General features: G+C 48.2%; 1 protein-coding gene across 8 annotated transcripts in view; it reads left to right on the forward strand.

The window, feature by feature from the left end:
* Positions 1-2,768: 2,768 nt before the first annotated feature.
* TVP23A (trans-golgi network vesicle protein 23 homolog A) overlaps positions 2,769-14,814 on the forward strand; it is a 35,052-nt gene continuing 23,006 nt past the window's right edge. For all 8 annotated transcript variants that reach the window (XR_009558894.2, XR_009558895.2, XR_009558896.2 and 5 more), the window contains exons 1-2: positions 2,769-2,931; positions 3,169-3,248. Coding sequence is in view for 2 of the 8 variants with exons in the window: in XM_060284201.1 (XP_060140184.1) it covers positions 2,923-2,931; positions 3,169-3,248 (89 nt within the window). In the remaining 6 variants the exon portion in view is untranslated. The remainder of the gene's footprint in view (positions 2,932-3,168; positions 3,249-14,814) is intronic.

The raw sequence follows: 14,814 nt of genomic DNA on the forward strand, positions 1-14,814 counted from the left end.
CATGGTCCTCTATTCCAGCTGCCTTTAGTGCCGGGTACACACATATGGGAAATGGCCAACAGAACTGAATGTGCAGCTCCTGTTCCCCCATGAAGGTGGATGTCCCTCAGCAGAAGGAATGACTGTGGCCTGAGGCTCAGGTCCTGTGTGCTGCCCAGCCCACAGGGGTTCCTTGGACCTCGAGCCCCTCTGCTGATGACCACAGCCAGTGTCACCAGGGCCACTATTTCTGAGCCCCTACTCTGAGGCAAGCTTTTCACATGTGTTTTCTCTAATCCTTACATCATTCTTGCCAGGTGAGGGGACGTGCAGTCCCATTTTACAGGTGTGGAGACGAGACCAGAGAGGTGAAGCCCCCTGCCCAAGGCCATCCAGCCAGGGAATGGTGGAGCCACATTCGCAGCTGGGGCTGCCTGACTCCAGAGTTGACCTCCGAGGGCCGTCTAGAGGCCAGTGGCTGCCTGAGCCTGGAGACCCTGCCCTTGGGTTGTTCTGGCTTCAGGGCTGGAAGCCACACTGCAGGGATCAGAAATGGCGCTGCTTCTCAAAGCTCTGTTCCCCAAGCCCCTCCTGGGCCAAGACGAGCAGAGGTGACTCGAGGCAGGTTTCATTGGCCATGTTCAGTGGCACCAGTGTGAGGGGAGAAGGTCAGTGTTTCCTGGAAGTCTCTGAACCCAAGGATTCCCCAGGGCCCTTATTAAAAGCAGATGCCCAGGCCTGGCCCTGGAGCTTCAGAAGGCCCAGAGTGGGGCCCTGGTATATGCATTTAACCAGCAGCCCCAGGTGAAACCACTGCAGCTGGTTTCGAAGCCAATGATGAATTCCCTGCAGAATCCTCGGGTGCTCTGCCCACTCGCACATTCCACAGGCTGAGCCCACAGAGGCTCAGCCAGGTGTATGGGGGAGGGAGGGCGCTTTCCCCTGGAGGCCCCGCTTTAGGCCCCAACATCTGCACCCTCAGCCTATGCCCCCCTGAGTACAGCTCAGGAGCATGTGACCTCCGCATGGTGGGAGCTGAGGCTCTTCTGAAGGTACCCCCAACCCCATGACTGAGAATGACAGTTTGTCCCCAAATGGGGCTTCCAAGGGGGCTTTCCTACCTCCTCTCCCCCTTGGGGACTCTCTAAGCCCCAACTTGCCAGATACCAACAGTTGGTGATTCTCAGAGAGGAAAAGCCCCTAAATGTTCTGTAACGGCTTCTCATCTCCACCTGCCCTCTGCTGTGGCCCTTTTTCACCCCGCCCCTATTACCCCTCGCAGGCAGCTGGGGCCCAGAGGGGGAGGGGAGCTTAGGGCACCCCAGTCTCTCAGTGTGACACTCTTTTGTGCCTGGAGCCAACTTTGAGCTGGAAGAGCCAATAGGCTTTTCTAGAAAGCCAGGCTTTGGTGGTTTAGATCCTTACAGTTCAAAGGGTGGTCCAGAGGCCTGCACCATCAGCATCACCTGAGCACTTGTTAGAGCTGCAGCCTCCCAGGTTTCTCCCAGATCCCCTGACTCCTGAAGATGGCATTCCCAGGAGAAAACACTTTCCCTCCACAAAACCTGGCAGACCCTTCATGGGTTCAGGTTAGGGCATTGAGTGGGGTGCCTGACCAGGGCTCAGAGCTTAGGTACATTCTTGCAGCTCTGCTCCCTACCCTTCCTCCAGGGCATACCCCAGGCGGCCACCCCTGTGGGGACCAGCAGTGGGTTAATTGTTTCAGGAGCTTGTGGACCACTAGTCCTTTTCTGGGTCACCAGGGATGGGGGAACAGGTACTTACTGTCTGTGGCAGGAGGGCAAAGGGCAGGAGTAGGGGCCTTGGCATCTAGACTCTAGGCCCTCTGTCCCTGGGTAAGTGGCCAGGAGGACGAGAGGGCAGAAAGGAGAGGAGTGAACTTGTTCTGGGCCAGGAAAAAGTTTCAGGTGGCAAGCCTTCTTTCCTGGGAAGGCCTTTACATCCAGAAACACTACTATTACTGCTAATAAAAATTATTTTGGGGGCTTCCCTGGTGGCGCAGTGGTTGAGAGTCCACCTGCCGATGCAGGGGACATGGGTTCGTGCCCCGGTCCGGGAAGATCCTACATGCCGCGGAGCAGCTGGGCCCATGAGCCATGGCCACTGAGCCCGTGCGTCTGGAGCCTGTGCTCCGCAGCGGGAGAGGCCACAACTGTGAGAGGCCCGCGTACCGCAAAAAAAAAAAAAAGAAAATTATTTTGTGCACAATATGTGTCTGGCACCACGATGCATGCAGATGTCAACTGTGGGCAGCAGTGGTACCCAAGCTGAGGCTGCAGCAGATTCGCCTGTTAAAAGGCAGAATCCCGGGCTCCACTCCAGGCCTTATGAATCTGAAGGGTTGGGCCTGGGAAACTGCTTTTAATAATGGCCCTAGGGAATTCTTGGGATCCGAGAGTTTTGGGAAACACTGACTTTCTCCAAACCCTGAAAGAGGCTTCCCAACACTGACATTCATTCATTCACCCTCTCACTCGCTCATTCGACACCTCTGGACCATCCACCTCATTCACTGACCCACCCGCTCTATTCCTCCCTGGATCACTGGTCTCGGTTCCCAAGTCCTCCTCTGAGCCCGTGTCGTCCCCTCCCTGCCTCCGCTCTGTCTTCGCCCTCCATCCTTCCACTGGGCGCCAGCTCTTTCTTTCCTAGGCGCTGTCCCCAGCGAGCCCGGGGCCGAGGGACCCTCCCAAGCCCCGCCCCCGCCCGGGCAGCAGAGCCCACCTCCCCAGCCCGCGACTGCGCTCTGGGCCCCGCGCGCCCCGCCCCCACCGGAGACCAGAGCGGAGGCCGCACCGAGGGCCTCAGGTTCCGACCCCACCGCGCCTCTAGCCGCAGCTGCCCGCCGGGCATCCCAGCCCTTCCGCAGCGAGAGGTGGAGCCGGAGGCTGGGTTGTGGGCTCCAGGTGGGCTCTGGGAGGGATGAAGCAGGTAGGGCCGCGGGGATGTGGGGATGGGAGGGTGGTGGCGAGGACGCCAGGAGCCTGCGGGAGCGCTGGGAGAAGCGGGGAGGAGGAGGAGGGATGCGGGAGCCGGGGCTTGGGCCTGCTCTGGACCCCAAATGGGCCGAAGGTGGAGAAGAGGAGGGGTCCCGCCAGCAGAGAGGGTTGGGGCCAAAGGGCCTGTGAACCGCGTAAGGGTCTTTCACCCGCCTTTGGTGTCCCCCAGGCCCTGGTGGACGATACTGAGGATGTGTCCCTGGATTTTGGCAACGAAGAGGAACTGGCGTTTCGGAAAGCCAAGATCAGGTATGCTGGGACTGGGCACTGGGCAAGCATCCCCAGAGCTGCAAATGCATTCATTCACATTCATTCATTCAGAATGTATTGAGCACCTGGTGTGTGCCAGGCATGGGGCAATGGACACACCCTGGACAGATCAGACAAGGTCCTGCCCTCCTGGAGCCTGCAGTCTTGGAGGGAGGGGACTAACTAACATTGAACGGGCAAACAAAGATATTAACAAGATAATTAATGTGAGAAGAGTTGGGAAGAAAATCAACCGGATGATGAAAGAGAAAGTAATTGGGGGAGGCCAGTTGCCTTAGTGCAGCCAGGGAGGGCCTCTCTGAGGAGGTGATGTTTCGGCTGGGACCTGAATGATGAGAGGCAGCCAGCCATGCATGGGAGACTCTGCAGGAAGCCTTCCATGCAGAAGGAACAGCAGGTTCAAGGGCCCCAGGCTGTGTTTGGAAGGTCAGAGAAAAGCCACTGTGTCTGAAGGGTAGTGGGGGAGAAGACAGGGGTTGGCAGGAGGCTGGAGAGGTGGACAAGGGCTTGAATTTTTATTCTTATCCCTGCTTCAGCTCCAGCCAGCCAGACATAGTGTTGGCTTAAAACAACAGAGATTTATTCTCTCACAGTTCTGGAGGCTAGAAGTCCAAAATCAGTTTCACTAGGCTGAGACCAAAGTGTCTGCAGGACAACACTCCTTCTGGAGGTTCTTGGGGAAAATCTATTCTTTGCTTTTTCCAGCTTCTGGTGGCCCCTTCCTCTGCCCCTCAAGGCCAGCAGTGTAGCATCTTCCAGTCTTTCTCTGTTCCATTTCATATCGCCTTTTCCTCTGTGTGAAATCTCCCTCTGCCTTCCTCTTACAGGGTTACTTGTGATTGCATTTACAGCCCACCTGGGTAATCCAGGGTAATCTCCCCATTTGAAGAGCCTTAGTTTAATCACACCTGCAAAGACCTTTTTCAGTATGTGGTAACATTCACAGCTTCCAGGGATTAGGACCCTGGATTGAGGGGCCATTATTGAGCTTATCATAATGGCCAATGATTGTTTTTAAGAAAAGACACAATAAGAGAACTGGAATGCTGGGGAATCTTCTAGAACATCTAACTGCATTATATGTTCAGTCTTTATTGAGCTCCTTCTGTATGCCCCCCTGGGCTGGTGGCTGGGGATATACAGTATACAGGACACACCCCCTGCCTCTGTGGAGTCGCCTGGTCTGGAGCAGGGATGGTCACCCTCGACACTGCTGACATTTGGGGCCAGATACCTCTTTGCTGTGGGGGCTGTCCTGTGCATTGTAGGATATTTAGCAGTAAAGCCATGGCCTTTACTGACCAGATGCCCAGTAGTATCCCACCAGTAGAGTCTGCAGACACTGCCAAACATTCCCTGGGAGGCAGACTCGCCCCGGGTTGCAAACTGTCGGTGTGGGGATGTGGGGTGTAAGCATGCCCATGGCTGTTATGATTCAGTGGGGTTTTTTGTTTTTTTTTTGCGGTACGCGGACCTCTCACTGTTGTGGCCTCTCCCGTTGCGGAGCACAGGCTCCGGACGCGCAGGCTCAGCAGCCATGGCTCACGGGCCCAGCCCCTCTGCGGCATGTGGGATCTTCCTGGACCGGGGCACGAACCCGTGTCCCCTGCATCGGCAGGTGGACTCTCAACCACTGCGCCACCAGGGAAGCCCTGATTCAGTGTTTTAAATGCTGTGATTGGCAAAAGCTTGGGCACTTATGCTGGTCAGGGGAGGAAGTGACAGCTAAGCTGAGACCTGAAGGATGGGTAGGAGTTAACTAAGCGGGGGAGGAGCGAGGGGGGGACACATGCAAAGGCTTAGAGGTGAGGTCATGAGTTTAGGGAGCTGAGACTGCTTTAGTGGAGAGTAGTCTGAGCAGAGGCTGGGGCCACACCGGAAGGGCTTACAAGGGAAGTTCTGGAGTTGCACTGTCCATTACAACATATGGGAATGTACTACATCTGTGCTCTCTGGTGTGGTAGCCACCAGCCACTGTGGCTGGTGAACACTTGATATGTGGCTAGTGTGACTGAGGGACAGACATTTGGATATTTAATTTTAATAGCCACATGTGGCTACTATACTGGACAGTGCAATTCTAGAGTTGGAATTTTCACAATGCAGTGACATGATCAGAATTACACAATAGACAGTGGATTGTAAGAGCAGAAGGAATCGCAAAGCAGAAGCTGGGAGCTTGGGCCAGGGCACGGGCAGGGGTGATGGAGGGAAGTGGAGGGGCCCAGAGGCACAGAAGAGGCAGAATCAGCCAGCCTCGGTGATGATCAAGATGTGGGCTGCGGATGGGAATAGTCAAGGGTGATGCCCAGGCCTCTGGCCTAGTGACCCAGGTGAAGGAGCACTTATGGGGGAAAGACATTGAGCCCAGAGTCATCTTCATTGGGTTGTGGTAGAATGTTCTAATGGCCAGGTGTGATGGGCAGCAGGGAAGAGAGGCTGGGAGCTCTGGGGGCGTCATCTGGGCTGAATGCAGAGATCGGGGAGGCAGCAGCTCATGGCTGTGTGTGTGTTTGAGAGCTGCCCATCCCAGAATCCTCTGTGCCTAATGCAGATTTCTGGTCCAGACCTGGACCTGCGTAACCAGATTCACAGGGGATGGGCATCTCTAGTTGATTCTGATGCTCAAGAAGAATATAGGGATGGCTCTAAATCCTGAGCATAAATGAAGTCACCCAGATAGCAGGATGGAAAGGACGTTCTTAACTGGGGTCTATATATGGGCTTAACAGGGTTCAGGAACCCTGTGTAAACTATTATCTAAGTTTCACATGTGTGCTGCTTTAGGAAAAGGACTCAAACTTTAATTACATTGTCAAATGGATCCATGATCCAAACAAGAATCACTAGTATCAGGTGAGAATTGTTATTTGTCAATTCCATGTTGAAATGGATTCCAGGTTGACTTTGAAGGGAGGTGAAGTGATGGAAGGGGCCCTATAACAAGAGTCTGGGATTTCAGGGCCACTTCTTCCTTTACCACTTGCTGGCTTTGTGATTTTGGACAGTGTTCACCTTGCCTTGTTGAGCCTCGACCCACCTGTATAATGGGGGTACTTGTACCATCCTGACCTCCCCACGTGGTGACTATACAATTTGTTCAGTACATATTTACCCAGCATCTGTGTACAGGTGCTAGCTAAGCCCTGGGGATAGAGACCTGGTCCCTTCCCTTCCTGTCCCTGGTTCCAGGTCAGTGAAGTGCAGTGTGGTGGGGAGAGCACCTTGCAGAATCAGTGAAGGATGTGAGTCCATAGCAGGTAGAGGAAATGTTAGGTATGCTGCCTGTGTTTTTCCCCAGTGTGCTACTTTTTTTTTCTTTTTTACCTTTTCTTATCATAGAAAAAAAATCCCCACAACATAAAGTTTGTCATTTTAACCATTTTTTTAAGTGTTCAGTAGTGTTAAATATATTCATGTTATTGTAAAACAGATCTCCAGAACTTTTTCGTCTTGCAAATCTGAACCTCTGTCGCCATTAAACACCACCTCTCCATCCCCCCTCCCCTCAGCCCCTGGCAACCATCATTCTTCTTTCTGTCTCTCTAAACTTGACAAATTTAGATACTTCATGTAAATGGAATCTTAGAGAATATGTCTTTTTGTGACTGGCTTTTTTCACTTAACATAATATTCTCAAGGTTCATCATGTTGTATCACGTATCAGAATTTTCTTCCTTTTAAAGACTGAAAAATATTCCATTGTGTGTATAGACCACACTTTGTTCATCGATTCGTCTGTTAATGGACACTTGGGTTGCTTCCACGTTTTAGCCCTTGCAAATAGTACTGCAATGAATATAGATATGCAATTATCTCTTAAAGACCCTGCTTTCAATTCTTGATATATACCCAGAAGTGGAACTGTTGGGTCATATGATAATTCTAGTTCTAATTTTTTCTTTCTTTCTTTCTTTCTTTTTTTTTTTTTTTTTTACTTTTTGACTGCACCAAGTGGCATGTGGGATCCTCGTTCCCTGACCAGGGACTGAACCCACACCCCCTGCAGTGGGAGCTCAGAGTCTTTGACCACCAGGGAAGTCCCTAGTTTTAATTTTTTGAGGAACTTTCATACTATTTTCCATAACAATTGAACCATTTTACAATCCCAAAAGCAATGCACAGGGTTCCAATTTCTCTCCATCCTCACCAACAATTGTTACTTTCTGTTTTTTCAGAGTATCCATCTTGATGGATGTGAGGTGGTATCTCATTGTGGACTTGATTGCATTTCCCGAGTGATTAGTGATGTTGAGCATCTTTTCATGTGCATCTTTGCCATTTGTGTATCATCTTAGGAGAAATGTCTATCCAAAGTCCTTTGCCTAGTTTTTAATCAGGTTATTGGATTTTTTGTTGTTGTTCAGTTGTAGAAGTTCTTTATATATTCTGGATATTAAGCCCTTATGAAATGTATGATTTGCAAGTATTTTCTCCCATTTCATGGGTTGCCTTTCCACTCTGTTGATGGTGTCCTTTGATGCACAGAAGTTTCTAAATTTTATATAGTTCCATTTCTCTATTTTTACTTTTGTTGTCTTTGCTTTTGGTGTCATATTGTATGTGTGAGTGTATGTTTTTACTGAAATATAATTCACATATCATAAATTCACACTTTAAGATATGCAATTCAGTGTGGTTTTTAGTCTATTCACAAGGTTGTGCAATCATCGTCACTGTCTAGTTTCAGAATTTTTGATCACCCCAGATGGAAGCCCTGTACCCATTAAGCTGTCATTTCCCATTTCTCTTCCAAGCCTCTGGAAACCACTAATCTACTTTCTGTTCCTTTGAATTGGCTTATTCTGGACATTTCATGTAAATGGGATCATACAGTGTGTGGCCTTTCATCTGGCTTTTTTCACTGGGCATAATGTTTTCAAGGTTCATCCATGTTTTGGCATGTACTTCATTACTTATTACTGCTGAATAATATTTCATTGTATGGATAGAGTACATTTTTCTTATCCTTCGTAAGTTGATGGGCATTGGAGTCGGTTCTGCTTTTTGGTTCTTGTGAATAACACTGCTGTGAACATCCACGTACAAGTTTATGTATGAACATATGTTTTCAGTTCTCTTGGGCATCAACCTAGAATCAAAACTGCTTGGCCAAATGGTAACTCTGTGTTTTAGCCATGCTGTGTTACAGACCAACTTTTAGTGAGTACTCTGGGCTTCCAGCTGCCTTGAGGAGCAGGAGAAGCCTGGACTCGAGGTCAGACAGACCCAGGTTTGGATCTTGGTTCCGCCATTCCCCAGCCAACTAACGGCGGTTGTGGGTTAGATTGGCAGACAGCCTCACCAGACACAAACAGGCTTTCATATACACCTGTTTACTTGGGTCTCTAGAAGGTTACGAGGCAGAGACACAGCATCTTCATCTCATCGAGGGACTCAGCGGCTACCCACACACACAGCTGCTTGTGCTCTGTCACTACGGGGGCTCTGTTGGGCTATCAGGGACAAGAGCCAGAGACTGTGGGTCACCTTGAGGCATAGAAGCTTCAGTTCTGTTTCCTGCCAACCTTTTCTAGGATTCTGTTCACCGAGGTCCAAGGCCTGCTTGCCAGCTCACAGATCCTCCAACCCAGGGGCAGTTCCACACCACAAGCAGGCACATTGGACACTGCCATGGGAGACCCAGATCATTCCCAGGCGGGCAGTCCTGATGTTAACCCTTCACTCACAGTGACCTTGAACCAATCAGGGCACCTCCGGATCCCCCATTTTCTCATCTGTAAAATGTGAATGATGTTAGCTCCGTCAGAGGGCTCAATTGGGTGACGAATGTATGTAACGAATCCAGCGGGACCCCTGACACCTTGTATGTCCTTCATAAATGGGACTTGCTATCATAAGTGTACTTCAGTGTCTTGACTGTGTGGGCAGGGCTGGGGCAGAGGCATGTCCTCAGTTGCAACAGGACATCACACTGGGGTTGTCCCTGGAGCTGGAGACTGTCCCTCATATGGAAAGATTGGTTTATGCTTTCAAGGCACTGTCTTCACAAAATTCATTTGGACCCAAAGGTCGTGGTTTCCAATGGCTTCCCACCCAAAGTAGGATGATGTCCTCTTGCCCCAGGCAGAGTTATTGGATCTGATTTTGGTCTCAGTTGTCAGGGCTGGTGTATTGGCAGGGTTTGGTCAGTGTTCCATGGTTGGTCCTCATTCAGCACAGTGGGCATTAAATTGAGGGGAATGCCACTCTCTGGTGTCAGGTGCCACTGGGAGTCACATGTTAGTGGGGCCAGGACCCAAGGCAGAAATCACATAGAATCAAAACTGCCCCTGCAAATCCCCATCTAGCCTGTCAAGTAGAATAACATTTTGTCTTTCAGGAAGTCACCCACCGTCCATTCATCTTCCCATGTTGGATACCAGAGCTGTTCCTCAAAATGAGCTGCAGATGAAATTGTTGGCTGCTTTTTAGGGGAAGTTAGATTGAATGAAAAACAATAGCAAACACTTACTCACCTAGCACTTACTAGGCGCAGGCACTGTTCTCAGTGTTTTACTCATAAAATTCATTTAAGCTGTATTACAAACCTATGAAGTCGATACTATGATTTTTATCAATTTCAAGATGAAAGAAATTGAGGGAAAGAGTTGAGGGATTGGCCCGACGTCACACAGTTGTGAAATTGTGGGGTGGGGATTTGAACCCTTAGATCTGGCTCTGGAGTTGCATCTTAGGTTATGCTGTGCTTAGGGGCACAGATGCTCATGCAGGGAGGGATGCTTGGGGACAGGCTCTGCCCTGGGAACGGCATTCTCAGGCCTTCCGTCGTGTGCTTCCTCTGAGGAGTACTTTATATTTTCCTTGTGTACGTGAGAATGTGGAATTGCCCACTCTTTAGATCAGGCTTTCTCAACCCTCGGCACTGTGATACATGGCGCTGGGTGATTCTTTGTGGGGGCTGTCCTGTGTATTGTAGGACCTCAGCAGCATCCCTGGACTTCACCTACTAGAAGCCAGTGACACTGCCTTCTACAGTCGTGACAACCAAAGAAGACTCCAGACATTGCCAAGTGAAGTCCCCTAGGGGCAAAATTGCCCCCGGTTGAGAACCCTGATTTAGATTATTCTCTTGCTCTCTCTGGGGTTTGGATTTGGAGAAATTAAATTTGCATTTGAGGGAACTCAGAGGTCTGAGACCTCTGTGTTTGACCCAAGAGAAGCTGGTGGGGCGGGGGCCAAGGAAGGAGGGGGGCAGGTGATGGTACAGATGCACCTTGGTGGCCGTCCATTATTCCCAGAAATCAACACAAGCACATCTCTAATTGCTACACACACACACACACACACACACTGTGCTACAACACACAGATAAGAATAATTTTGGTTTTTCTTTGTTGTTAGGAAGTCTGATTGCCTTGATAAGTCTGATTGCCTCTGGATCCGTCGCCCAGACCCCTGTCCCCAGTGACTTTGGGCAACAAGTCATGCTGCCCCTCTTCCCACTCTAAAATCTATTTTTAAAATATAGAAATAATGACACATAAGCAGGTCTCACCAATGGCTGATGGTTTAAATTTAAGGAAGGTTCATGATTACCAAGGAAAATAATCCGCAGAATCAAGGAACTAGACAGATTTCAGTTCTCTCTTTTTTTTTTTTTTAACATCTTTATTGGGGTATAATCGCTTTACAATGGTGTGTTAGTTTCTGCTTTATAACAAAGTGAATCAGTTATACATATGTTCCCATATCTCTTCCCTCTTTTCAGTTCTCTTTGATTAGGGTGAGGGATTACATGTTTTGAAATTAACCCCTTACATCTCCAGCTGCTTCACTTCCCCTTATTTATATTTCTTGTTACCATGAAATTGATTGCATAAGCAGCGCCAGCAGTAAAGTCACCAAAGGGAGATTTCTTCTAAACTACGACCCACACAATTGGGGAAGGCATTTGGGACCAGAAGGAGACTTTGGTCAGAAGTTGGTTCCTTGATGTTCAGTATTGGAGCACAGCTGGACTGTGTGGACCTGGAGCGTTTAACTCACTCAATCATTTATTCCAGGGCTGATGCTATTGACATTTGGGGCTGGACATTCTTTGCTGTGGAGGCCTGTCCTGTGCACTGTAGGATGTTTAGCAGCATCCTGGCCTCTACCCACTAGATGCCAGTAGCAGCCCCCTAGTTGTGAAAACCAAAAATGTTTCCAGACGTTGCTGGTGGGGAACCCTGAATCACTTCCATTTGAGAAGCACTGATTTATTCTTTCACTCATTCGTTTATTCATTAAGTCAACAAAACCTTTCAAAGACCTTTGCGTGCCAAACACTGTTCTAAGGGCCCCAGAGAAAACCAGACAGGCCTGGTCCTTGCCTTCATGGAGCTGACTTTCTCCTGTCACGGAGAGATGGTGAACACATAAGCAAATATCTAAACAAAGTGACATCAGAGAGTGGTAAGTGCCATGAAAAAGGCGGCCAGGGCTGAGGCCCCTTTAGATTCTAGGGGAGGGTCAGAGGAGGCCTGAGGAGGTGCATTATTTGGTCTGAGACCCAAATATGGAGGAGGAGCCAGGCACGGGAAGATGCACAGGAAGAGACTTCTGGCAGAGGAAACAGCAGGTGCAAAGGCCCTGAGGTGGGAGCATATTCTAGGGATTGTTGGAACCAGGCTAGGGTGTAGAAAGTGGGACAATAGGAGAGGAGACATTTGGAGATTTGTTAGGGAAAGGATGTGGGGGCTTTGAAAATTCTGATGGGAATTTGGAATTTTGTCTGCTTTGATGGGCAATCTTTGGAGAGATTTGAGCAGGGGAGAGGTATGATCTGATTGACACTTGAGAAAGCTGCCCGTGACTGCCAGGTGGCCTGTAGGGGAAGAACAGCAGCAGGGAGATCTGTTACGGGCTGGTGGAGGGGTCAGGGTGAAAGATGCTGGTGGCCTGGACTGGCTGGACTCCAGGGACACACATGGGATCTTGGCTCAAATTGGTCTTTGTCCAAATTCTGCCAGCTGCTGGGACTTCTGAGATTGGACAGAGATGGTTGAAGGTGGTGGGTTCCAGATGCAGGTTGTGGGACATGCGTTCCCAGGAGATGTCAACTTCATCAGCATCCCTCAGGAACTCAGCAAACAAAGGGCCAAAACTTCAGGGTCTCCATCCCTGAAGATTTGACTCAGTAGGTGTTGAGATGGGTGTGAAAGTGTCCTGCAACGTGATTCTGCTGTGCTCCGAGTGACTTGGCGAATTTTTCTAGGTTGTCTATTTCTGAATTAAGTAGGGAGAGTGTGTGTGTGTGTGTGTGTGTGTGTGTGTGTGTGTGTGTGTGTGTGTGTGTGTGTTCACCTTCATTGGAGTGGGGTTTGGTGTTGATACAAGTCTCAGCTATATGTTCTGGCAAGTGACGCTAATGACGTTTCCTCAGTAAAGACCAGCTCAATAAATTCGTGTTGGAATCCAAGGGGAAAGGCCTGGGTCTGGCCCTACTCCAGCCCTAAGGAAATTCTCTTCACACAGGGGCTCAGCCTTGGGTGTTCCACGGCCAATGACTCACTCCTGACTCATTACAGGAGTAAGGAGGCTTCCAGAATGACTCAGAAGCAGCCAGAGATCGTGTTAATGGATCCTTATTTTTTCTGGCATTATAGTACAGATGTATCTCCCCCGCAGATCGTAAAATACTGTAGAATAGGAAGTGCAAAGGGACAGTCAGCCGACTGACTCCAAGCCTCAGACGTACTCTCTTGGGCCATGGAGGTATTTTAAATGAATGTGAATTTATATTTAAATACTGGAACAGGTCACATTAGCAATCTGACTTTCTCAGAATAGATGAGCCACAGGGACAGAAGGCAGATTGGTGGTTGCCAGGGGCTGTGGAGAGGAAAACATGGGGAGAAACTGCCCAATTGGTGTGGGGTTTTACTTTGGAATGATGGAAATGTTTTGGAACGACAGTGTGAAGTATTAAATGCCACTGAATTCTTCACTTTAAAATGGTTAATTTTATGTGATGTGAATTTCACCTCGATACATTTTTTGTTGTATTATTTTTAAATATTACATTTAAATATTTAACATTAAATTAAAATATTTTTAAATATTTTAAAGTATTAAAAAAATACTTTAGACCTTATTTTTTTGGAACAGTTTGAAGTTCATAGCAAAATTAAGGGGAAGGTACAGAGATTTCTCATATACCCTCCTCCCCGCCTCCCACAAATAGCTTCCCTCATTATCAACATCCCCTGCCAGAGGAAACATTTGCTACAATTGATGAACCTACATTGACACGTCACCATCACCCAAAGTCCATAGTTTACATTAGGGTTCACTCTTGGTGGTGTACCTTGGTGGTTTGGACAAATATAATAACATGTATCCACCATCACAGTATCATACAGAATAGTTTCACTGCCCCCCAAAAACCTGTTCACTCCCTCCCTCCACCCTAATCCCTGATCTTTTTACTGCCACCATAGTTTTGCCTTTTCTAGAATGGCATATAGTTGGAATCATACAGTATGCAGCTTTTTCAGAGTGGCTTCTTTCACTTAGTAATATGCAATTAAATCTTTTTTTTTAACTTTACTCTGGATTGCTGACTTCTTGTGAATGGCTGTTAGATTTGGAAGGGTGGACCTGTCCCTTCAGGGTGAGCCCCAGCTCTCACCCGACGAGCTGACTTATTTCCTACCCCAGCTCAGCCCTCTAAGTACCTTGAGTTTGCAGCACCCCCATCACCACCCCTCAAGGACAATGGGGAAGAAACAACAATACTCCAACAATAGCATTTCTACTAGGCTTTCCAGAGGCGCAAGAAGCTTTGAGTTGGAATTTCTAATGCTGTAGTTTTCTCCGCAAACCTCTTGAAGTTGATTGAGGGGCCTGTTTGCGGTAGCCCGACCTTGGGGGTCGGGCTGTACATGGCCATCCTAGCCCACTTACCCTGAGCCCCCGTGTTCCTGCTCATCCCCTGGCCTTTTATATGCTTCACTCTCTGCTGCCTAAATTTGTCCTTTAGATCTTAAAATATTTTTTGTGTGTGTCCAAATCCCTATTACCTTTTTACAAAATTTAAAAAAAATTTTATTGAAGTATAGTTGGTTTACAATGTTGTATTAGTTTCAGGTGTAAAGCAAAGTGATTCAGTTATACTATATATGTGTGTGTGTGTATATGTGTGTGTGTATATATATATGTATATTCTTTTTCAGATTCTTTTCCCTTATAGGTTATTACAAAATATTGAGTACAGTTCCCTGTGCTATACAATAGGTCCTTATTAGTTATCTATTTTATATATAGTAGTGTGTATATGTTAATCCCAAACTCCTAATTTAACCTGATCTTAAAGTATTTTTTAAAAATTCATTTATTTTTAATTGAGATATTCATATACCATAGCATTTACCACTTTAAAGGCTACAATTCAGTGGCCTTTGGTATATTCCAAAGGTTGTGCAACCATCATTACTGTCTAATTCCAGAATGTTTTCATCACCTGCAAAAGAAACCCCATGTCCTTTAGATCTTCATCCTCATCACTAAGAACCATCCCCTACTCTGAGCTAGGTGCCCC

This window comes from Globicephala melas, chromosome 15, assembly GCF_963455315.2.
Source record: "Globicephala melas chromosome 15, mGloMel1.2, whole genome shotgun sequence".
Classification (NCBI taxonomy): Eukaryota; Metazoa; Chordata; class Mammalia; order Artiodactyla; family Delphinidae; genus Globicephala; species Globicephala melas.